A 25,342-nucleotide genomic window follows, 5' to 3' on the forward strand; every position below is an offset into this window, starting at 1 on the left:
CATGAAAAATAGAAAGCACGGAGGGAAAATATTTATTTTCAGTTCGGAATTCCATTAAATGAATAAGTCTCCTTCAACAGAATAAATAAAATTCCATCGTTTTAAATACTTGACTTTGTCACGAAAGAAATTTAATATTAATCTTACTTTTGTATAATAGAATTCTAAATCCGAATCTTCTTTTATTTGTTTCTATCAGTCTGATATCGTAGATAAAAAATTGTAAACGCAGATGAGCTAAATTTTAATTCAATGCAAACAGCTCGACGAGCAAATTAATTAATACAATTAATACCGATGGATGTAAATGTATTAACTGAGTATGACAAGCTCGTTGGAAGATTATTCGTATAATTCTCTACAATCTCGAACTAAAATACATAATGTTGTTACATATTTTTTCTTTTTATATTCACACATTTGCATAATACGAAACACATACAGTACCTTTTAATTTTAAATATTCTCTATTCTATATGTATGTGCATAACTATTTAGTATTTTTTTTAAATGTATCACGAGTTGTCGCAGTATCATTTTTATTTTCTAAGAATGTTCTATTTATTTTCTCCAATCGTACACAAAGAAATTACGCTCACCTTACTTTATTAATCTATTATCCATTTTCTCAGTTCGTTCACTTCATTACATCGCTATTAAGCTGTAAAATGTGTTTCTTCTAGCCATTGAGTATTTATTCTTCGTTGTTAATAACGTGTTCTGTCTCGCTGTAGATCCTCTTCACTGACAAAATGATTTACTCTGCACATTAGTAAACTTACCTAAGAGAACTTACAACGAGGTCGAAAATGTTATGACGATGAAGAGTAAATATCCATTCAATGGCTAGAAGCACGAGTAGTGGTTACAGTAACACAATTACTATCGATCCAAAACGTTTCATATTAGACAATAGAAATAGTTAATAGAAATATTAAGCTTTGCAAGATTTTGACATGATTTGTCGACAAGAAAGTACTCTAACCGTGAGAACAACTTGAAAATAGTGCCGTATAATTTATTAATAATTGCAACGGTACCACGAATATGTGTTAATAATTTAAGAGGCTACTACTAACGCTTTTACGTGTTAGCGCATAATGTGGATATACGAGTTGTTTTAAAACGAAGTGGGTAGTCCTTCGTCGCGCAATATATTTCGTTTAAATACTATACTGTATAATGGAAAATCAGTGTACCTTTTCTTCAACGTCGGGTCTGCGAAATGTTAAAATAAAGGGCGTGCAATATTCGGCCCTTAAACGATCTATACTTCTGGCGTCAATCGCTCGCATCAGGTACTCGTTCACTTCGTCTTCTGGATCCTTTTTGCTCTCGGTTGTTTCTCCGAAGCCCAATCTATGAAATTATGGTTATGTATAGTACACCGTAAAGAACTTTACTTTCAAAAGTTGTAACTTTCTTCTCGAAAAGGAAACTGAACGTATTGGACAATATGAAACAAAGACCTATTCGAGTAACTGTTACTCAATACTGTTACAATAATTATAAAAGCGACCTGTAACAATATTCTATAATCAAAGTGTCATTCTTTTCATTTTGTTTTATTTCTTTTTTTATTGTTTGTAGATTAAACTTCTAGGATGAAACTCTTGAAAATATTCCTTCTCTAGTACTTGGACCAAATTATCTGTCCTTTTTGACCAACCCTAACGTGACGTGACACACACACTCACGTACACACACAAAGAAATCAAAGTTGTTTGAAAAAAAATATTCAATTACTCGGAGAGAAACAACATTTTTATTTTACGAGAAATAACAGAATCCCTCGCACGGTGCGATCCAAAAGTATCGATATCAAGGGTAAATGTATCGATGGTATCGAAACACGTTTCGGTCCCATCGCTACCGCTATGAATCGATATTCTTCGCGAAGTACCATTCTCTCGGCAAATTGCTCTTAATTAAGAAGCATCGCTTGTATCGCTAGCTCGATCTTCCATAACCACCAGAAGGACAACAAAACGGGGTCGCTTACTTCGTCTGTTTGCCGTGTTGCGAGCCGTGTCCCATCACCCTCATTTCCTTGGACACGTTCCCGTTCGCTGGTAAACCCTTTCTCAATCCAGACGAGGGTATATTGCCCTTAAACGTGTCCCCGGGGACGATTAGGTACGTTTTGATATTGTTCTCCTTAAGGTACGCGTTTCTCTCGCCTCCATTGCCTTCCTCCACCTCGTAGTAACCGCCAAGACAGTCCAGGGTCTCTTTCGTGATGTGTACTCGTCTGTGAGAAGAGAATCGCGTGGTAAACGTCGAAAGAAATTCAACGTTTTAATTATCGACCGTCTACACGATTCCCAGCAGGAAACTATTCACCATTAGAAAGTAGTTAATTCATCCCTCTCGATGAGACTATTTCTTTCAATATCCGAGTCGAAACATTTATTCACCGATACCACAGTGGTTCTTTTTTTTCAACGATTTTGCGCTCCTTGGAGGGTTCTAACTATGAATTTCTATCCATATGTAATTTTTACTTATACCCCCGAAGGGAACCAGAGTTGCAAACTTTACAATTACTACTAAGATGGCTAAATAAATGGATGGCTATTATGCAACTAAAATGGAATTTTAATTTTCACTTACGTGCAAAAATATCAAGATCGTCGATATAAAAAATATAGACGAATATTCTTATCGTCTATTTGTTTGATTCAAATAAAATATTAATGGTCTTGGTTTGGTTCACTTTTCCAGCCTTTCAAAAAATCCTTTTTTAGATACTTATCTTCAAGATTAACGAAAGCGAGCGAATTAAAGCGTCTTCTATACTTTAACGAGGCAATGTTCCTAGAATTTACAAACTTGCAAGTTATTTGTTATTTTTCGTAAAGCCGAATAAGTTGGAAGGAAGTATCCCGCGGTAAGTTGGTATGAATTTTGCGAAAGTTTCGCGATGAAAACAGAATTCCTTGCTCGAGAAGAGTTTCTTGGAAAAGCATGTTGATAAAGGGAAAATAATAACGCTTTCAAGTCTTGGGAGAAAAATCTATTTCTCTCCGTTTAAGTTCGAAATCTAAATGGGAATAATATTTGTCAATTCTGTAGCTGGTCGTACCCTCGTGCATTACATAAAGGAACGTTGTACAATTTCTCTTCCTTATTCAGAGAGAAACCAGGGAAGAATAATAAGAGACACGGCTCTGCTCGCGCGATCCACCACTTTGCATATACAGGGTGTCTGTTGGCATGTGGAAAATATTTATGGATTGGGACATAAAAATAAGAAAAGAAGTCCGTAGAAAAATTGTTCATCTACTTTCAGAGACAGTGTACCTTACACTGACCACCATTAGAAAGCATGTATAGAAAGTGGATATGGATTGGAACATAAAAATAAGAAAAGAAGTTCGTGTAAAAAAATACCTGCTACGACTTTGTTTTCAAGTTAGAGCTCATTTTGCGTTACAATAATTGTTCGTCTACCTTCAGAGATAGTGCTAACAGTGGTTACCATTAGCTTCGTTACAGATACAAATAGGTCGTACCATTGATTCTCGGATGTGTTCAAATAAGCTAGATGTTGTACTGATTGACGACAGCCTTCGTTAACAGGTTGATATAGTGTTTAAATATTATCAATTGGAGTTTCGTAGAATATTGATATTGATTTTAATGATTCGGTAGATAAAAATCGACTGGATTTAAATCCGTCGAAGTGGTCAGGAAATTGGACCTCCACCATCTATTTCCCAGAAATTTATAGTACAGTACCGAGTACCATTTACAAATTCGTTTAAACTCGTGATGATATTGAGCCAATTTTTAAGTCGTATGTGTTGGAAATATGTTGGCAACAATGCCAGGTTGGTAGGAGTGGCTGTTGGTAATTGGTATTGGAGATAGGTTGGCAGGAGTGGCAGCAGGTCGGTAATTATTGGAAATGAAAGTAGAAAAAGCGATCTATGGGACATGTTTAATAATGTTGTGTTTACAGTAACTTGTAAGTTATTGTCCCTTCTTTTATACATTACTGAAAGAATTATTGCAACAGAAAATAAGCTGTAACTTGGAGACAAAGTCACATCGTACGTATGTTCGTACGGACGTTTCTTTTTATTTTTATGTCTAGAATCAATACGGTACTTTCTACATGGCAACAAACACCCAGTATGTACCTTCACCGGGGCTCCATTTTTGTTTTTTCGTTTTCGTCCTCGGGATAGAGACGCTTTCTTTTCTCGGTTGCCGCGGGAACCTTTGCCGAGAATTCTCTTCTCGAAACGGGACAAAGACTCACCCTGGTATACCGCCGCTTTCCATGTAATTCGCGAGAGTAACGTCGTTGCTCCAAACGTCGAACTGCCATTTTCGTAGACCGAGGACACCGCAGTGAACTCTACCCGTGTGAATCCCCACTCGCATGTTCACGTTCACCGCGCCAACCTCACGGTACAGTCTGAAAAGACCATCGACTATCGCAGGAATAATTGTTGCGATTATAGTTCGATCGGGGCGCGTTCTTACGCGTCATTGTTATCGGTCTATTGTTTTTTTTTTCATTTTTCTTCTTTCCCGACAAATTATCGCGCATAATACGGAACACCCCGTTTTAGAAGATTGTCAATACTTGTAACATTCGTAAGAATGTTAGAAAAATGTATTCAGCGTGTAGAATAAATTTAAAAGGTGATTAAATTTGACAAAAAAATGTCGAGTAAACTCTATCTTCCTCGTCAAAGAAAAAATCAAATATAATTTAGTCCATCGGATATTTAAATCACATTTTTCATCGCAGGATGAAAACAGTACATCGACGTGTTTGTCGCTGTTAATTTTTCATCGAGATGCGTTCGACGGATTAGGTTCGAAGCAGAGAAAGGGTTGCAGACTTGTTCGAACTCGAGAGGGCTGATTCTAATAGAAAATTAATTTGACAGAACTCACGTGATCGCGCTAATCATGTCCAAGCCCATTTCCACGCAGCAGCGCGCGTGATCAGGTCTGGGTTCTGGGAGGCCAGAAACGCAATAATAACAGTCCCCTAGCAATTTGATTCTGAGGCAATGGTGTTCAGCCGCCAGCGTATCGAACCTATAGCAAGAAAGTAGAGAGTCCATCTGAGCAAGTTCACTCGAACGAAATATCTCAAGTTCCTTAATATCTTGGAGGAACTGAGAAGTATTATCGTTTTATCCGGAGAAACATTACCGTGATAGTGGAAATGTACTACCGTTTAATCGTTTAAATCATCTCCACCATTATCAGGTAAAGATAAAACCCCTTCCGCGTGCTAACCGTGTAATATAGACAAAATACATACAATACCTTTCGATCGGTGCAAATTCGTTAAAAAAATTCGCCAAAAATGATCTAGGATAAAAAATATCAGTGGGACCATATGTCGTAACCTTATTGCTCTCTTGAAAAATGGTAAAAAAGTATTATTACTGTTTGAGTTGGTTTTATTTGATTTTATTGCGACGATATCTCTCTTAATACACAATATCGTGAACGATCGAAACGAAAAGTTCATCACCCAATGTAAACACCAATGTTTTTTCCGAAGAGTTAAATTATCATTGAAAAATTTTCAAAATCGTTGAAACCGAAATTTTCATTCAAAGAGTTTTCTTGTTTCCTTGGTTTATTATTATTTATTTTTTAACAGAATACGTAATCTTCTTTAAATTTTCTGTAAATAAACAGAACGTATGCATGCTCGTGACAGAACCAATAGACTTGATGGAAAGGAACAAAGGACAGTATTAAATTAAAGCAAATGTCTACACTGAAGAAAACAATAGATTCCGAGTCTCCGAATATTTCAGAGACTATGAACGACGTCAGCTCCAGAATTCGTATCAATTGTCCGAGAAACACGAGGGCAGCTTGACAAATTTGCTGTCACGTATTACAAAAAAAAAAAATTATCATTCACTTCTTTCCTTTCTATTTTTTTATATAATCTGCCTCCGGAGTAATGCGGTGGAAGAAATTATATTTCGTTTGTTTCCTTCTTATTTTCAATTTATTTTGCTTCTTAAATCTCAGTGCAATTTCTCTTTGAAATAATGCAATCGATTCAACGATACAGCAACCTTGTTACGACTTCTTGTGACTTTCTGTGAAATATTAGATCGTTTGCAGAGTTCGTTTCAAATTTTTTATGAATTCAAAACGAATTCAATTCAATCGAATAATGAACAACAGGTTATTTAATTGTAATTTTATCGAATCAAATATACAACGTTTCGTATTAAACCTTTGCTCTGAAAAAAAAGTTCTTCACTAGTGATAAATAGATACAGGTGACTTTTAAGCTCTTTTAAGGACTCGAATTTTTTTGCAACGAAGATAATTTTTAACGAAACGAACAGATGATAATCAGAGAGGGCAAGGTCGTAGGAATAGAGTGATGGACAACGTCTCAACTGAGGTCGAATGTGAAAGATAATACCATGTTTGTTGGTCAGTGGAGGACACCTTTAATTCGATAACAGCCTTTAACTTTTAGCATACCAAGGTCGATGTTCTTTACCGAGAAGAGTCCTTAAAAGACTCCATATCTTTTTCATTGTTCTACCAGTTATTATTATAGTATTTTTGTTTTAATATGGATCCTGTTGTGGTAATACGTGGGAACGAAAGAGAACGTGTGCGGTCTGAAGAAAATGTGAAGTGTTCGAAATAGACGAGCCAGTGAAGTGTTGTAACATCAATGCAACATTTGAGGGAACAACTCACCGTTCGATCGAACGATTTAATTCTCGAGATACGAATCTCCGTAAAATGAATTGCGTAATCGATACAAAGAAGATCATCGACAACGACGAATCGAAAGCTCCGTGTGTCCAGTCTGACACGTGTTAGAGTATACGCAATATTACGGAGAAAGGAATCATTGTGCAACAGTTTCTCGACGTTTACAAAATATAGGGAAAACGGAAAAGTTAGATAAATGGATTCCGCGCGATTTAACGGGCGTACAGAAACAATGACATATTGAGGTATAGATTTCTCTCTTCATCGAGCACGTTCGTTTTTATACAGGATTGTAAGCCGAGGCGAGAAGTGGATGATATACGATGACCGTCGACGTCCAGCTCAATGGCTTAATGTTGACAAAACTCTGAAACACATGCCGAAATCCAAGCCACATCCAAGGAAAATTATGGTCACGATACAATAGTTCCCAGCAGCCATTATCCATTATTCTTTCTTAAAAGTTGACCAAGCAATAAACGGTACGGAACGTCCGTTCTGTGGGTTCACTTACCATGCAAACAATTTGTTCAACAATCTGACCACCTCCTCGGCTGTACACTGATCCGAGAGAGACGTAAATCCGCAAATGTCCGCAAACAGGATGCTGTAAAATAGTACCGTGCTGTATTCTTCGAGACAGGGTACGGCCCGTAATTAAGTCACGCTATTAATTGGAATTCGTTAGCGCGCGTCGGGTGACTTAACGAGCCACGAGTGACAAACACGCGTTACTCTACGCGCGATAGACGTGTGTACGACCCTGATGCATAATGGAGACGAATATAAAACGTCGTCCAGCGAACAGAATACACAGTATCGTTCTTCGTTATTCAACGATGTTAATCTCGCGAGAGGACTGTACCCGTTCCGCGTGAAATTTTTACGTTACTCGGGGATGCAAATTTAGAGGTCCGGTGACATCCCGTAGGACGTTTCGTTCCAGTGCGCATTCTTTGTAAACGATTAAGTTTCGAGACACGAAAGTCGACGAGTGTCGTCGAAACGAGAGTTGAAAAAAAAAAAACGTTACTCGATTAATCTTAACGCGTTCTAAACGTATTGTCCCTCTGTTATTTCCGGATAATCGAAACCAATTTTACCTTCGTCCCCGTACTTCGATCGTAGGAGAGATTCGTTTGCAAGGATCGCGTCGTCCCCCTGTTATTATCGATAATGGACGTTTCCGTCGTACGTCGAAACTTAAAACCGACACGAGCGATCTAAAGTAATCGTTGGTCCACGATACGTCGTTTCGTAGTCACGCGACAGCTCCTTTGTTCCTTGATTATTTTCTGTTCAAATCGGGCGGATAGACGCGGTGGCACGGTGGGAGGGGCCAAAGGGACGGTATTTCCATCAGTTTTTTTCAGGCAATGCTCACCTGACATTCTCGTGCCTTTGAATGTAAATTTTGTGAAACATGGTATCCTTTGGCTTGCCAGCGATGTCGGCTTTCATCTCCATGGCTACATGCCTCGGTAACACGCTCAATAAAAGCCGTTCCTGAAAAAAATCAGCGAAAATTCATCGTTACACGCCAAGGGGAACACGAAACGCAATTTTCTCGTATCGTATAGGTTTCGGTGGTTACGCTATCGAGCATGCCCAGGAGACATATGATTTCGTTGTATACTGAGCGAAAAATTGCCATCTAAAACGTTTTCCTAACTCGTCCCGATGGTAAACGGAGTGGGGGCTACCTGAACTATTTTTAGTTGACCGGTTCAACCATGTTGGAATTTCAAATTTACGTAAAAAGACGTTGAAGTTACGAGAATCCGTTGAACCTTGGGAGATAAAGTGTCGGTAATTACTTTTGGAAACTTTGGAGTCACGTTTACGATAGTATGTACGATAGTACTTCACAAACGAGGGAACACTTTAGATACGCGAGAACAACGATACGTTTAATTGTAGTAAATTGTCGATATAAGTTCGATCTTCCGTACTATTTGAGAAAGGATTGTTATTTAAGAAAACGACACGGAACACTTTCATTTTTGTGTAAATATGTCCGCAAGATTTTCGAAGGTTTTTTTTTGTTCTTTTTTTTTTTGGTACGTATATATTAGTACACAATCGATAAAACATAGTCGCATAAATTATTGTACCAGAAACCGTTACATCCGTGCCCCCTACAAGGAATACTATATATTCAAGCGGTTTGAGATACATATATCGAGACATTCGATTATCGTATCCATACCCATCAATCACGTCAAGCTTAATACCTATTTAATCGCATTCACAACACATCGAAAGCGATGAGCAACACTTGACGATCAATCCGAACGTCAATCATAATTAGTTACTTTATCACTTTGAATCTGCTAAATGGTCCATAATTGATCGCACTTAATCATTCGAGTTTGAGAGAAATAATAGTAATGGTAGTAGCAATAATAATAATTATTATTATTATAATAACAGTAGCAACAGTAGTAATAATTATAATAATAATGATGATGATAATTGATACGTTTTGGTACTAAAGTATGTCAGTTTATTGGTTTTATTTCTAATGTTTGACATCGAGTGGAATGGACATTAGCAGAGTATTGCAAGAGGCAACATACAAACATGTTTGTATAAAGTTCAAGGTTTTGATAGTCACATAGAAAATGCGATCGAACAGGTCGGTCGTTTAACGACGAATTAAGGAGCACCTTGAGAACTCTGTCGACAAACGGTAATTGATGATTCCCCTTATCTCCTCTTAAATTACCACTTGCCTCAAAAAGCCATCAGTATCCTTTAAAGATCTATCTGTAACATCATGATCAACCCAAAGTCCTTCTATTGCTGGGTTCAACGTGTCCATCGAACTTTTTAACAAGAGACCATTTATCCCTTGATAATTCGATTTATAATGTAGAGGATGTACTCTTTCTTTCAAACTTTGTTCGATAAATTCTTCTTTATTTTACTACACACGTTCGATGATTAGTCTGCTCAGTTGTTTCTACACAATGGAACTATAACTTCCCTCGATAAAAGTATCGATAACCTAGAAAGAAACTTGGAAAGAATCATCCGATAGAAAATTTGTTTCTTCCATAGTAAGAAAGTTTCTTTCAAAATCGTTCGAAACCAGCCATGAACAATTCTCGTATCGTTAAAAGCAAGAGAGACACTTAGGTAACCTGTCTCGACCTGAACACTCTCTGTAACGATTAACTTGGTAAATGTATCGATAAGTGACAAGTTCTTCCACGGGGGGATATTTCAGATTTACTACGCAACTTCGTGTCCCAAAGTGACGTAACTTCTGTACACTTGGACAAGTTTGTAGCTGGCGGGCGAGTTTTACATCCTTTTTTGTTTAGGAGTCTCAGGTAGCAAGAATTGGAGTAACAGAGTCGTTCTCATGCTCGTCGTTTAGTTCCCTAAGTTCCGAGCACGTTGAATCGTAGAGAACGTGTTCAGAATGTTGAAACTCGCTTGTCGAATTTCCAATTTCGTTGAAATTCTGCAATTTAACTTCGCGGGATGGAAGGGCTCCCATAACAGCTCGATTTGTCAGTGTTGTCAGACACGGCTGCAGAATCTCTTCTCAAATTCCCATGCGGTGTTTCCGCTAGGCAGTTAATTACTCGCGTTATGCAGATTATACACGGTACACTTAATGAATGTCTACACCAGGGGCTCGGGGAATCTTTTGACATCGGAAGGTCACCTATCACTTTACAGATCCCCGTAAGGTCGCTTTATACACAGTGAATGTATTATAAAGGGACACGGTTATTATTCACGGGAACTTTGTGAATTATTACGATTTTGGAATACGTTGCACAGAATAGAGTTCTGAGTAATCAGTGCTTTGAATCTCGCGAGTCTGGTCCGGTACGATTATATTACAGTTCGAAGACAGCAAAATGTTTGTAATAATTCTGAAGGGTGAAAGATTGAAACGCTGAAAGCAATTAAATTTTCGATCAAAGGATCGAAGGTATCTGTATCTTCTTTCGTGTTATTCTAACGTGCGATTGCTTCTGGAAATTTTTAATACGAATCTATTTTTTCAAACTTAAGAGAGCCAGATAACGATAAAACGAGCTCATTCTTTTTCAGTATACAAGACGGTAAAATATTTCCTTCGTTGTATGCATAGTTTGCAGTGTCGGGAGCGGCAGGTCGAATAAAAGGAATTGGAATGCGGCATTTATTTTCTCTTATTGTTCCAGCAACTGACAGTTGAAATTCTTTTTTCGTATAATTTAGAAGTTGCACAGAAGCAAAGTAATCGTCACAAGGGACGCTTCTAGCCATTCTTATTACAGAAGTCGCAAGAATACGAATACAATGACCGGACGTTATTTTCATTTTCCGTGTTTGTAGTTTCCCGATGTATAGTATGTATCGCTGCGTGGAGCGTACAGAAGATTCGGGAGTCGTTTAGATGAACTACTTTGATACCGTAACGGTGAAGTTTACTTTTGATGCATATCTTTGCAAAAAGGCGTCCTCGAAAATCGAGCAATTGCTCGTCAACTGTACAATTTTCTGAAGGCAAGTAGTACTTGCCGAGTTCGTACAAATTTCTCGGATGGTAGCCAATTTATCCGTCACCGATCGAGCTTCTGGTATGTCCTCGAAACGAAGATGAGAAATAATAAAATAGATGAAGCAACGTTACGGCTTCGTACACGTATTTAGATACAAGTCGAATCCTTGAGACCAGATTTCTTCGGAATCCGAAAAGAACTTGATGCTCCGAATTATTATTCTCATCGTCTACACCTTCTTTTCTCGAATACTGCATCCACAGATGGATCAACACCTTCTCGAAATAATTAAACAGCAAGATAAGCAATCTTTACATTTACTCGTAGTTTTGGAGTAAACTGGTCATTTTTATACTTATTTGGAGTACACGGGCCATCATATTTATTTGGAGTTTAGACAAGATAAAGTTATCCTCGCAAAGGCGAGTTTCGCGCGAGAGAAAAGAGGAGGAAGCATCGGTTGAAGGACCTCCTAAACTGGGCACCGCGTTGCAAATTGAACACGAAAACAGATGCAAGCTGCAGCCAATTGATGCCGCAGTCATCGTCGAGTCTAACAGCGCTACGTGACCGGTCACGGATTATGCCTGGGTCTGCTAGCCGTAGTACATTAAGTGATCACGAAGGATTGGAAATTACGTCACACAGGTGTGCAACCTGTTGTCGCGGGCAGCACGGATCGATTTATCCCACGTCAAATTAGCCGCAGCAAAGGGAACGTTCTAATTCCGAATCCTCTCGACGTATCAGAAATCCGATCGGCGGAGACTTGCCGGTCTCGTCCGTGGCAATCGGTATTGAATATTCGATTCGACGCAGTGGTTCGACCGGTTCCATGTATTATCGAGGACCGATTCATCCGCGCGTTTCCACGCACGAAATTTTCGAACGTGGTATTTCGAAGTATCAAAGAAATTTCATAAGTTTGCCCCGTTATTGAGTTGCCGCGCACGGAATCTCACATTTCTGCGATCGAACTTCAAAGATGCGTGGAAGTTTTAAGAAGGGAGATCCAAGAGAATTGGGAAGATGTCAAGAAATTTGATATTCTCTTTCACGATGGTTTTTACAATACTTTCTTTGTTGTCGTAGGCCGGACTTTGCGATACGAACTATCAACGATACGATACGTATTATTACCAGACGATTAAAAAACCTGTAACTACCTGTGGGTATTACGATGGAAATGCGTTGTTACGTATTTCGTGCGTACAATATTTATTTATAAATCTGTAACAAAGCGTTTATTTTTAAACTTTGTACAACTTTTTTTTTTTATCTTTGCTTATGGATTAAGTCCTCGCAGTTTGACGGGAAACAGCCAGGAAACACTGTATATTTGCGGCAAGATATTTCTTCCACCCTCTCGATGACACAGACGTTTACGAGTCAATTCGTGCGTGAATTTCTGCGCAAGATGCACGTCGAGCGTTTGTTGCATCGGGAGATTTAATACGGTGTACAGCAATTGGTTAAATTTCTCAAATACTACTCGAAGTCTCGAATATTTTCAGTATTTGAATACTTACAAAGCATTCGAATATTGGGTTGTCCAGTAGTCCCAGTTCTCTTCAAAAATAAAATTCCCTTCTCGACAAAGAAAACATTATTACTCGCAAAATTCACGAGCACTCTCGCATCGGACCCCTATTTCTAATTCCAAGACGAGAATAGAGAGTCGACGGTTGAATATAAAGAGCGGAAAATTAGCCGAGATTACCGGTCGTCCTCTCTTTGTTTACGTTGCGCGACATAAACCACCGTCATAAAAGTAATCAAACAATTCGCGAGGGACACGAGGAAGGGACGTCGCGTCACGATTCTTTCCTGTTAACGAAGCTTTTCCTACCGATAGAAAATGAAAAAGACGAAGAATTCCGATCAGAGAATACTAAAAACTACGAGCTGATTTTATTATCACCAAGCCAACGGAATTGGGAAAAGCTTCGCCGCGGATGGAACGCTTTAATTTCGTTCCCGGGAAGGTTCACGACCAACGAACGAAATTTAATTTCGTTTAGGAAACTGTAATTCGGTTCCGTCCGTGAAAACAAAGGGGAAATTGATTTTCTAATTCACCGGTAGTCGGTCCCCAGCCCTCCCGCGTCTTTGCGTTTACTCGTCGCCGAGGAGCGGTTCGTCTCGCGGCGAACTGTGATTCCTGGAATTATGCATCGCCGTTCTTCGGATTTCGTGTCTGGCAAGTTGCTCCTGTGATCTGACGCGAACAGTATTGGATCGAGTAGCGTCTCAATGGGACTTACCAGCCATCCCCGAAGGCTTATCAGTCGCGGTACGAGCGAATGCATTGGACAACCTCGGAACGATCGAGCACGGAATATAGATGTTTCCTATTTTCCTGTGTCAAGACGAAGTCAATGACGCCGCTGAAATATTAATCCACCGGACGACGTGTTCACGTCTGCCGGTGAAATTGTAGCCGGTGACTCGAGGACGCGCGCGAATTTCAATTTTAAAGACAGATGTTTCCCGATGCCGGCGATGACGAGCCTGACGCTCGAAAATCGAGATCAGAGTACTCGAGGGTCTTTCGAGTCGTTGGTGAGTCCGTGACATGACTACTCGAAGGACATCCAAAGTCGTGATCGAGTCGAGTGGTCAGTCGAAACCTTTGATGATAAGTTTCTCTGTGTTTGTCGCGTACCTCCTTTGTTCTTTCGTTCTGTGTGCTCTGCACACCTAAATCTCTCTGCACTTTAGTTCCGATTCTTTCGATACGACGAGCAATTATAGTTGCGCTCCGCACAAGACGCTTTTTCTCCACGATGGACGACTGTAGCAGTCACTGTCCCCGAAACACCGTAGAGTCATTCTTATTAATATTCAAACAGCACGCTTTTCGAGAAATAATATTTATCTGATCAGTTCTTAGCGAGACAGACGTAGTTGACCAACTAGGGACGGTTCATCCCTTGATAAGGTTGAGAATTTATATTTCAGGTTTCTTAAGAATGTTACGAATCTTTTTACAGGTTTCGAAGTAATCCAACTGTCACTTGTGATAAGTATTCTCTACCGTAGGATTTATATTCGAGGGTCTGCATGCATCAGAAATGTTTACACGGCACACGAGTAATGAAACAACAACAACAACGATATTTCGAGTAGAGGAAACGGCTCGAGGCACTTTGAAATCGTAATTTACTATATCGTGTCTAGAGTAGACAGCACTACTTTCTAGACACTTCGCAATTAACCACACCCCTGCGCGATTACGTTACTAGACTACTCAACGCTCTCTCCCCAGAAACACGCTATTACAACCCTCGTTCGGGGCAATGATCCTTTTTTATATCCCTGAAATTTAGGGCATACGTGACTTACAATCACGCGTCTTGGAAATGTCAATGGCGCGTATGTATCGTACGCTATTGAATTTTCTTCTTTTACAATGTAATGGGACACTCGTTGTAGTTCATAGTGTGGTGGGATTCTAGGGCCACTCAATTGTGTCTAAAAAATATATTACAAAAACATATTACTACATATAACTTATATTTAGGTTAATATAAGGAAACACGCATCTCTTGATTTTCTCTCCTTGTGAAAAGTGATGTCTGGGTCCGAATGGACCCGGTATACTTCGAACGAAGGTTAACGAGAGAGAACGCAAACAAGCAGGTCGCTGTCTCCTTTCAGAAAACGGTGGATCTTTTCACACCGGCATAGTCGTACCATGGAAGATAGCCTAGGCCCGAGGCAGTACCGAAAAAGAGGAGATAAAAAAAGAAAGGTCTTCGCAGATGAGGAAGTGTCCTTGACCGAATAGTCCACTTGGCTACGACTTTAGGCGAAATTTGATCGTTCCCTCCTCACTTGGGCAATGTTTACATCGGCCAAAAATTTCGCTAATGAAAATCGATACCCTCGAACCTGAACCATATATACCCTCCGATATCGTCTATTAATTACACTGGTATCGAATCGTTCAAGTATCGTCTACATCCAATTGTAGTTCAATTACCATCCGTACACTAAAACGGTGTCGATACTTATTAATTATCATACGGTGGTATGGATCGAACGTTCGTTACAAAAGTACCAATATTAAAAATGGGTATTGAGTATTTCAGATCTCTGATATCTCGTATTGAATACTCTGGTATCGTTTAGTTATTATCTATGTCGAAATTGATCAATTCCATCACTATTGGTACACTTGGAACGGTACAAGTATACACCAGTTGCAAGATATTGGTATTCGTCGGTAACCGGAACAAGTTCAGTGATATTTAGGGTCGTTGGTAGGTAAAGTAACCGTAAACGAAACTCCGTCGCGTTCCGAGGACTTTTCAACGACCGAAATTTCCCGCGACGCACGAGCTGACGGATCTTGCGCGAGCGCACGGATGCGCGATAACGCTCGGCTACCAGGGAAACAGTACGCGAGCGTTCGCTCGCGGTTACGCGGCTTATCTGCGCGTCACAATGCACACGCATGACTTGGCTCGTGCACATCCATAAAGTTGGCCGTATCTACGCGAACTCGTCGCGGTTCTTGTTCCTTTCTCGATCGCGGTCATCGCGTGTTTACGCGGATGTTCGACCCACACCGACACACACTCCTGTTTCAATACGGATAAGATAATTCGTACGGTGCCAATTCTTCGCCTAAATGTTCATCGAGCCGGAGAATAGGATCGAGAGAGCCTGGAGCGATCCGACACGATTCGATAATGTTTCGAACGACTGTGTTCGTAAAATGTGTAGCGAACATTTTCCGAAATGGTTCGATTCAATTATAAATACCTTTACGGAGTTCGAGACTTGTTGATTGTACATTGTCGAGGAACGAAGAGTCAACTTGGAAACTAAGGAACAAGTTAACGTGTTACGATTTTTGAATAAGAAACCCTTGGAAATTTCTATCGTAATCTCGTATTAGGTGCTAATTTTAGGATGGATTTATTTTGAACAATGGAAACAATGGAACAAGGATTGCGTCGATGGTTAACGCATTGCCATGTAAATCTCTGGTTTATATAATATCGTTACTCGCGATTTGTTCGTCCTGAAAATTTTAAAGACAGAGAGAAGAGACAGTAGAGGAATTTTGCGAGGGACATTTTTTTTCGTTACACTTTTTAACGAAATGGCAGCATTTCGCAGCATAAAGGGAAAGGTAAATGAAATAGGTCAGCGTTTCACGTGTTAAAGCATTGAGATAACGTATCGTGGGTTATAAAATGGCGGTAATACATTTTACCGTTCGTAAAGACACTCTTGAATTTTGCTCCATGGTGAACAATGAGAACGATCGAAGAAATAGATTTTACTTGAATGCCTGATGCGTGAAAAGAAGTTCGGGAAATGAAAAATATAAACAAACTTCGAATACGTGTATTTGTACAATTTTAGTTTTTATTTAAATAACGAGAAGAGCGCATATTTCAGTATATATTGGATTGGTCGTAAAATCATTTCGTTTTCCAAAATGGAGAATACATAATTTAATAAAATGTTCGTACACTCTGAAAGAAATGCTGTTTCATTTTCACCGAAAAGAAATAAAATAATTTTCCAAACAACCTAATAATATCTAAACTTCTAATTCAGCAATTACGTATAATAAATAATTCCCGAACTGCACCTATGTTTGTGTCAGTCTACAACGATACAATACGTACTGAAATTTTTCCTAAAATTTTGCACAATTCTGATCGATCTTCCTCGAAACACGATGAACATTGTTGCAAAACTTTTTTTCAAGCAGCGGTGAGCGTAGATGGTGCACACGTTACGAGGAATAGGGAATCAGAGCAATGGAGAGTCATGGATCTCCATTTGAGAGACGTTGCTTCAGACGAGGAGGGTAAGTGCCAGGGGTGGTTTTGGGGTTGATGAACAAGCAAGCTTGGACAGTGGCCGATCATTATCGTAACAGGTCACGGTATTCTCGATTAAACCGCACAATAGACCTGGTCACGGGTAGAATGTTCCTTGGAACTATAAGCGATGGCTGATAAGTCGCTATCTTTAATAGACTTCCGGCGATTCCTAACAATTATTTTCCACCGCCGCTGAAAATAAAACGGCAGGTTAACAACCTCGGAAATTGGATGTCTACCGAATAATTCCACACTCGCGTGTTACCTTCTCGCTCGAACAAATCCACCGTGGTTATTGGTTACTTTTGTTATTTCTTTACTTTCGGAACGAAGACCTTCGATTCGAACCCCTTAGTACGTATCGGCACGATGAAACGCGTTAATTGCATTTCGAATGCAATCCAAGAACGTTCTATTTACTACCTTCGTTATTTTCAGAGATTAAACAAAATTATAAAAACTGATTGCACTTTCGTGGAGAATTCAATTTTTACTGCGTACGTACGTAGAACTTCCGTTCTCTTTGGTAAATTAACAGTCTATGAAATTACGTAAACGTAAGGAATTATAATGTATACAGGATGAGACTTTTGTGTCTTTTTATTTAAAACTAAGGAATCAAACATGAAAGGATCTTGTTTCATTTTAATTACGTGGAAGGTTGTTCTCGCAAAGATCCTCTGTAAAATTGTTTCAATCGTATCATGAGCACCGATAAATTCTTCTTGGCTGTCGTTTAAAATTGTGTCCACTCGTTTATCACCGTATCTCTACAATCTCGTTTGAACTAACCTCTCGTGTACACTCGGTTCAAACGATTCTGTTCGATTCCCAATCGGAAGGATACGAGTCATCAATCTTCTTCTGTGAATCGGAAGCTTCGTGCCTTTCGTGTAACTATGATAGTATGGGCAGAATCCACTAACGTTCATCCTACTCTTTCTCAATCGCGTGAATTCCTCCTACCTCGCAATATACTCTTGCTCAGAAGTTATAAAACAGCTACTAAAATGTCATAAAGGTCCAAAAATGTAATTGAAATCGTACAAAACAATTTATTCTTATATTTTACATTATTTGGCGTGTGTAGAATAAAAAATACGTGGAATAATTTACACAAAATGTCATCAATATAGTTAGTAATAATTGGATACTGTTTTCGTTTAAACAATTTTCGTTAAAATAATTTCAATCATTTATATTGTATAATCAAAATTAGTTGATTATATAATTGGATGCTACTGCATACATAGTTTGAATTTTGGACATAATTCGTGATAGTTTTCTAAAGGATAATATTTTCTCCGTACACGGAATCTTTTCCTTTGAAATTATAGTTTCTCCGAAACGGTATCAAATTGTGGAGTAAAAATGTTGAAGTATACACCTCCGTCCATAAGTATTAGGTCACTCTGTATTTTTCATAAAAGAGGGATAAGAACCGTTTGGAGAAAAATATGGTTCTCACCGTAGGCGTCATATTTTTATCGATAACGCGACACTTTCAATGTGACCTTTCTATATTATTTTTGAGGATTCGAATTATGGTGTTATATATCGGGTTCTTACGTATAAAATGGTCAATTAGAAAAGCGCGTGAAACTTTTCATAATTTCATAGTTAAAATCTTGTTTAATTAACAGCGAAAGCTTGTTTGAAGCTTGTTTCGCTAATTATTTTATTGCAACATCGACAAGATACCTATTACCCTACATCACGATCTAAATAAAGTTTAAATAAATTACATGACGGAGTGTTCGTTCGACTTCCACCGATAAGTTTGCAACAGTTTTGTATTCACTTTCGATAAACGTTCCAATATTTCCGTACGTCTCGAGACCCACACGTGAAACAATTACGTTTCACCGAGAACGGATTACGATTACGGAGAATCGAAAATATCGATTCGTTTCGAGGAAATGAAATATTTGCTCTCTCGAAACGTGATATTTTCTTCTCGAACAGTTTCCCTCTATTTTTAAACGGAACGAGGGGACCGTGAATGTTCATTATAGAAAGGACACCCTGTATAAGAGGAATCAGAGAAACGAGAATCGCGCTACGGGGGCGATAGAAACGTTTCCCCAACAAATTCTTAATTGAGACTCGTTTTCGCTCCACTTTATTTTGTTAAATCGCGCCCCGTTAACACGGGGATTCAGGATTCTTCTCAGTTGCAGCTGCCGTGCAAACGGACGTCGTTAACTTTTAGTCACCGACAGAACTTGTCGTGGAAAGTGCTCAATCTGTTTCCACGACCGAATGAACTTGAAGTTGCTTCTGAGCAACTGTTTGCGCGAAATTTCGATGCCAGCGACTCGCAAGCTTCGCTCCGTCCCCTTCTGCTGTTTCCCCGATGCAAAAATTCCAACGAAATAATTGCATTTCCAACGAAATAATTTCAATCACTTTGCGGCTTTCTAAAGCCCCGATGGTTTACGATAAATGTTTCGCAAAGGTGAAAGCTTTCTGGAAATTTTCGCCGTCTTTACCTCGACGATACGAGAACTCCCGATATTTGTTCGTACCTTGGCCTTGTTTATTCAACAAATTCACGTTACGTCAATATTTACGCCGCGTTAACGTTTACTTCCGGATTCGTTCGGTTCCACGAGCGTTAGAAATTACGCCATTTTTACAATATTTTTCATACGATCGAGATTCCTGGGAAAATAGATAAAACATATACGCACGAAGTAATTGTAAATTCTTATTTATGGCAATAATCGTCGACTTTGAAATTTAATAATAAAAGAACTTATAATTATCTTTTGACACATTTTACGGTTCGAACTTTCGGTTAAACAGGGGGTAGCAGTTATTAGTGGATACTGGATGAAACTTTAACTTTGTCATTGTAACAATAATTGACGATTTTCAAACGAAGTAGTAAAAGAATTCATAACTATCTTTCAATGTACAAAAAATAATTTGTGTCTCGAATTTCAAACGAATGTTTCTAACAAACATTTCACCAATGTTTCGAGGAGAGAGTATCTGCGTTTTAATCGAATTAGAATTGCGTCAATGTACGATAATTAAACTCTCGTGCTGTTAATTGCACGTAAACGTGTCAAAATGTATCTGGTACACGACAATATTTCAGGGACAGTTTCGTATACGCGTCTCGTGATTACGCCATACATAATTATCGAAGCTCGGTAATTAACCGGATACGGAGTAAAGAGAAAACCTCACGAACTATAATATAACAACGTCAATTTCGTTACGTTGTTTCATCGACGACGATCAAACGTTCAAGTTAAACGTGTTACAGTTTGTACGAACGTCGACTTCCTAAATTGGAGTAGTTTCCTGTACAAAATGGTTGAATTTCAACTTGGTCAAATTTTCACTGTCCGCGTATAAAAATCGTAGTAATAAATTTTCGAAAGTTCCTATCACGTTCGTAGTTTTTTTTTGTCAGAAAACCAACGTTAGGTCGGGAAATTCATCGAAGTATGTTATTTACGCGCGAATAAATAAACTTTGAATCGCGAAACACGACCGTTTTGTCTGTAAATGATTCGTGCGTTGATAGAAAGTAATACGGCGTTATGCAAATAAATAATTTTTATTCGATACAACTTTTTCGAAACAGTCACAAAATTCTCGTTAATTCGACTGAAATATCTCTTTCGTCTTGTTAAACGTAAAATTTTGTAATTTACGTTACCGATACGCGTAAATTATTTTTAGTTTATATTTTTCTGGCACTCGATTACAGATTAATTTTGGCAACATTTTACAAACAGTTATCGTATCGACGCATCAAAGAGAATTACGATTTTCTGCAAAATATCAAAATTTACGATACGACTTATAAAAAGTGGATCAAACTTGTAATGTGTAACGTTAATATTAACAACTTCTCGGTACTCGATGCAACTTTAAACAACCGTTTAAAGAAAAGAAAATGTGAAAAGCTTTTACGTTAATTCGTAGCTGTTTTTGTTGAAAAGTTTGAAGAACTATTTTAACCGTGCAATGCTTTCTTTCTTTGAAGCGACAGGAATTTTTTCTGGGTCAGATGTCGTTTCTGTTTCTTATTTTTCATGTTGTTATGCGAACTAATTTCAATTTCCCTTGGCGTTTCCTACTTTATGTCGACACCTCTTGCTCGTGTTCACAATTTATAAAAATCTTCGCATCGAAAGCATAGTTTTAATTGCTTGAAGTTTCATTGGAAGCGAACTAATGGAAACTCTGCTTTTAAAAATATTCGCTTAACGTTACGTTATTGTAATTTTAACGATAATTGTAATAAGTAAATAATTTTTCTTCGAAATCGTTCATTTCTCAGCAAAATAACGATCCCAGACACTCAAGCTCAACATATTTCGACTCAACACTGCTCGATTGAACATTGTTCGATTCAACATTGCTCAGTTCGACATTGCTCGGTTGAACATCGTTCGATTCAACATTGCTCACTTCGACACTGCTCGGTTGAACATGACTCGGTTGAACATTGTTCGATTCAACATTGTTCGGTTCGACACTACCTTTCCTTTCTAAAAAGAAATCCTTTCTAAAAGGAAAGTTATTATCCTGACTCGTTGCTCGTCAAATGTTCTCTCAAAGCTGGGCTACGCTAAAATTACGATACTACTCTACACTAACAATGTGTTAGTTGAAGGGAGTTTACGGAGAGTGTCGCGGTGGGACTTGTGCCCGTATCGTTGCGGTATTAATCGAGTTGAAGGGAAACGTGGTTGTTGCGCAAGTCAGCTGAAATTTCAGAGACGTCCACGTACGTACATACCTGTTGCTGATTTTCCCTCTGTGTGGTCAGACGCGCCTCGACGCATTGTCTCGTTTCAAGGAACGCCTGCCTTTGCGCCAACTCACGGGGATGATGTGTCAGCACACCCGCCATGTTCGTTCCACCCACCACAACTATGGAACTCAGCAACTAAAATGGAAACATCGATGTATTCTAGCAGTGTAACGAACAACGTTCAATTCTCAATACCATCCAAAGACGAGAAAAATAAAAATTTCAACCAGTCGTGTAGACGTTCGACAGTCAATAGATCACGATTTATCGCGCAACGATGATGTAATATAATGTTATCCGTGTGATTGCAAATTGAACCGCGAAATATTATAGGAATTTTAGAGCTCGATGAATTTTTGAAGGTAGGAAAAAGAACTGGAAGAAATTTAAGCGTCACCGGTCTATGGAGACACGGATCGAGCATAATGAGAGTAAGAGAAGTTTAATTCAAACGATTCACGAGCTGTAAGCCCGAGGAAACTCTAACACTGGATTAATAAAGTGGAAGGGAAGGATCAGTGAACGGAATCCTCAGCGACAGACAGTTTTAGGTGGCAGAGAGAATCTACGAGTCGAGATAACCAATGGATTGTTAAATCAAAGCCTCGTTAATATGACCCAATTTATTCTACTAAAGAGTATTCCGGTCTGTCGCGATTGAAACATTGCTTTAAGAGATTTGGAATTAAAGGATGGAGGATGACAATGGTGACAAATATTGGTAACTTCGTTTCGAAGTACGATAGTCATCTACTTACGCGATTAATATGTTTCAAAGGTTCTGGTACACGTAGAAGGATACAAATACGATGCACTTTGTGCATACAAATATATCTCGAAAGTTACCATAAGTTAAACAGGATTATATGTGTTTTTATATGAAACGAAAAATTGTACTTCACGTACGAAACATACGTATAAAATATGTACGAGGACACAAGTATGGCATAAATACAATGTACGTACAAATATAGTCTGAAAAGTTATCGTACGATGTGACTTTGTTTTCAAGTTACAGTTTATTCGGCGTTGCAATAATTGTTCATCTATCCACAGAGATATCATTCGAAATAGTATCACCACTAGCTTTGATACAGATATGAATACGTCGGATCATCGATTCTCGGATGTGTTCGAAATGCTGGGTATTGTACACGATTTGATAACAGCTTTCATTACTACATTGACGTAGTATTTCGATATTATCAACTCGAGTTCCGTAAAATATTGATTTCGATGTCCCCAAACGTAAAAATCGACTGGGTTTAGAACCGGGGAACGAACTAGCCAGGAAATTGGACCTCCACCTAACCCAGACCTAACATAAAAATTCATAGTACATTCATAATTCGTACCGAGTGATATTTACAAATTAAATTCACGATGACATCGAGCCAATGGTTACGTTATATGTATCTTATACGTGGAAACTCTATGGAGACTTTTATACAATAATTTTGGAAAGGATTATTGCAACATAAAATAAGTTACAATTTAAAAATAAAATCCGACATATGTTTAGGTGAACTTTTCTTATTTTTATCTTTAGAATTCATGTGATACTTTCCACATGCTAACAAATACCCTGTACAATTCATTTCTCTCGAGGGAATGGCATTTTACGATTGTGTTAATATTTTTTTTAAACAATGAAGAAGTAGATTCTGGTTACGTAGAATATTTGTTTACCGTTTGGTGGCGTTTCTGTTTCATGTCTGCCATTGAGTGGTTGAATTCAACCGATGGTTACTATAGATTATAGACTGCTTGGTTTCGATCGGATCAAAATTTCCCCACGAAAAATTAGTCAAAGGGCCGATGTTATTGAGTTTGCAAAGTTAGTTGAATGTCGATAGGCGAGTGTACTAATTTCAAAGCTTGCTCTAATTAAACTGATGCTGCCCCTGAACAGGAAACACTTGGTACACGAGTGACGTTCAGCTCTTTGATCTAACTTAAAGGTGGTCTCTGAAATCAATGCTGGTCAATCACAGTTCTCTTGGTTGTCTTAGGACTTCCATCTTGATTGATATCCATCATGCGGTATCGATAAAGCATCGCGAGGAATTCATCAAGTATACAAAGTGGATTAATTTAGAACGTACAGTTTTAAACAGTTGAGGGTAAAATTACGTGAACAGGTAGCCAAAATGGTTAGAAATGAAATACAATCGAAATAGGGCTAGTACTATAGACTCAAGGTTGATATATTATGTGATATTGCTTTTTTTTCTCAACCAATGCTTGAACAAACAATAGATTAAAAGGAAGTTCTTGAAACGAACTATGTAATTGACACTAAGTAATTTTCTATTATTCGTACAAAGCAATAAAAAAGAATTATGAATCTTTTTGTTGCTTTGTATCAATATTTTTACTTGTATCGTATTCTTTTATATAAAGAATAAAATAAATTTTCTTATTGCATGGGATTTGATCCATATTTACTGAGAGGTATAATTAAAAATGTATCCATTTTTATTACACATAAAAAAATAAAATTAATTCTGTTACTTCATAGGATTTTATCTATATTTTTTTTCTATTAATTCGTCCCTTTTTCATTTTTTTTGGAGATTTCAATCCTGTACGTTGTATTTACTTCGACGAGGAATCCCCGAGACTGGTCGAACCGTTTTAACTTTTCGATTCAACATTATCACGAATCGAAGTACTTCGGTTTCAACGTTTCAAAAAACTTTTCTAATCGCGAAACTTGTCCCGAACGATCTCTAGTCCAGCGAGTTCATCCACAACCACCTGTAGGATCGCTCGAGTTCTTTACACGTCTAACTGTTTCGGAGAGAATTTTATTTTTTATCGCGAAACCGCATCATATGAGTTTTCTCTATCGCGGCCAGTGTTCGTGGTTTCATTGCAAGCCCCTCCTCATCACGTTGTAAATATTGCGAGTGCAAGTTTCCTCTGTAAAACTAACACCGATAATTGTGGTTGTGCAAGCAGTTTGTACCTCCTGTTCATCGACAAACAAATAGGTACATTTATTTCTGTAAATGTTATCGCCCATAAAAGATCACTTCTGGACGAATATTGTTTAACAATCAATCTGAACCAACAATAAATAGAGTAGGATGCAGTATTGCAGAATGTAGTATCACCGTACATTTACTAAACATTTATTTTTGTTTGGAAGTAATTTTCAAAAACGTGTACGATTTTTAAAAATCGACAACCTTCGCATAAATACTTTGTTCGTGCATCGATAAACATAAAATACGAACAACTACAATTGACTGTGTTTTATTTTTTTAAATTTACAAATGAGAGGAAACCTCGGTGATTTTCTTTAAAATATTGAACGCGCAGAACCTTTCGTGAAATTGGTTGCACAGCTAGTTGGAATTGGATGTCTCTGCAACCGATGTAAGTGATGTTCTTGAAGCATGAAGAAAAAAGAAAGAATTCGCGAACCGGGACCTTTTAGAAATGGAAAAGTAAGTGAAAACTAAAGA

At 38.3% G+C, this 25,342-nt stretch overlaps 1 protein-coding gene across 3 annotated transcripts in view; it reads right to left on the bottom strand.

Annotated features, from left to right (window-relative positions):
* Nucleotides 1–25,342, bottom strand: part of LOC143153004 (adenylate cyclase type 6) — a 116,564-nt gene that overhangs the window by 16,607 nt on the left and 74,615 nt on the right. For all 3 annotated transcript variants that reach the window (XR_012993699.1, XM_076323709.1, XM_076323710.1), the window contains 7 exons: nt 21,855–22,004; nt 8,117–8,238; nt 7,247–7,339; nt 4,915–5,061; nt 4,268–4,426; nt 2,003–2,251; nt 1,200–1,359 (listed from right to left, as the gene is read on the bottom strand). Coding sequence is in view for 2 of the 3 variants with exons in the window: in XM_076323709.1 (XP_076179824.1) it covers nt 1,200–1,359; nt 2,003–2,251; nt 4,268–4,426; nt 4,915–5,061; nt 7,247–7,339; nt 8,117–8,238; nt 21,855–22,004 (1,080 nt within the window). In the remaining variant the exon portion in view is untranslated. The remainder of the gene's footprint in view (nt 1–1,199; nt 1,360–2,002; nt 2,252–4,267; nt 4,427–4,914; nt 5,062–7,246; nt 7,340–8,116; nt 8,239–21,854; nt 22,005–25,342) is intronic.

This window comes from Ptiloglossa arizonensis, chromosome 12 (assembly GCF_051014685.1).
Source record: "Ptiloglossa arizonensis isolate GNS036 chromosome 12, iyPtiAriz1_principal, whole genome shotgun sequence".
Lineage (NCBI taxonomy): Eukaryota > Metazoa > Arthropoda > Insecta > Hymenoptera > Colletidae > Ptiloglossa > Ptiloglossa arizonensis.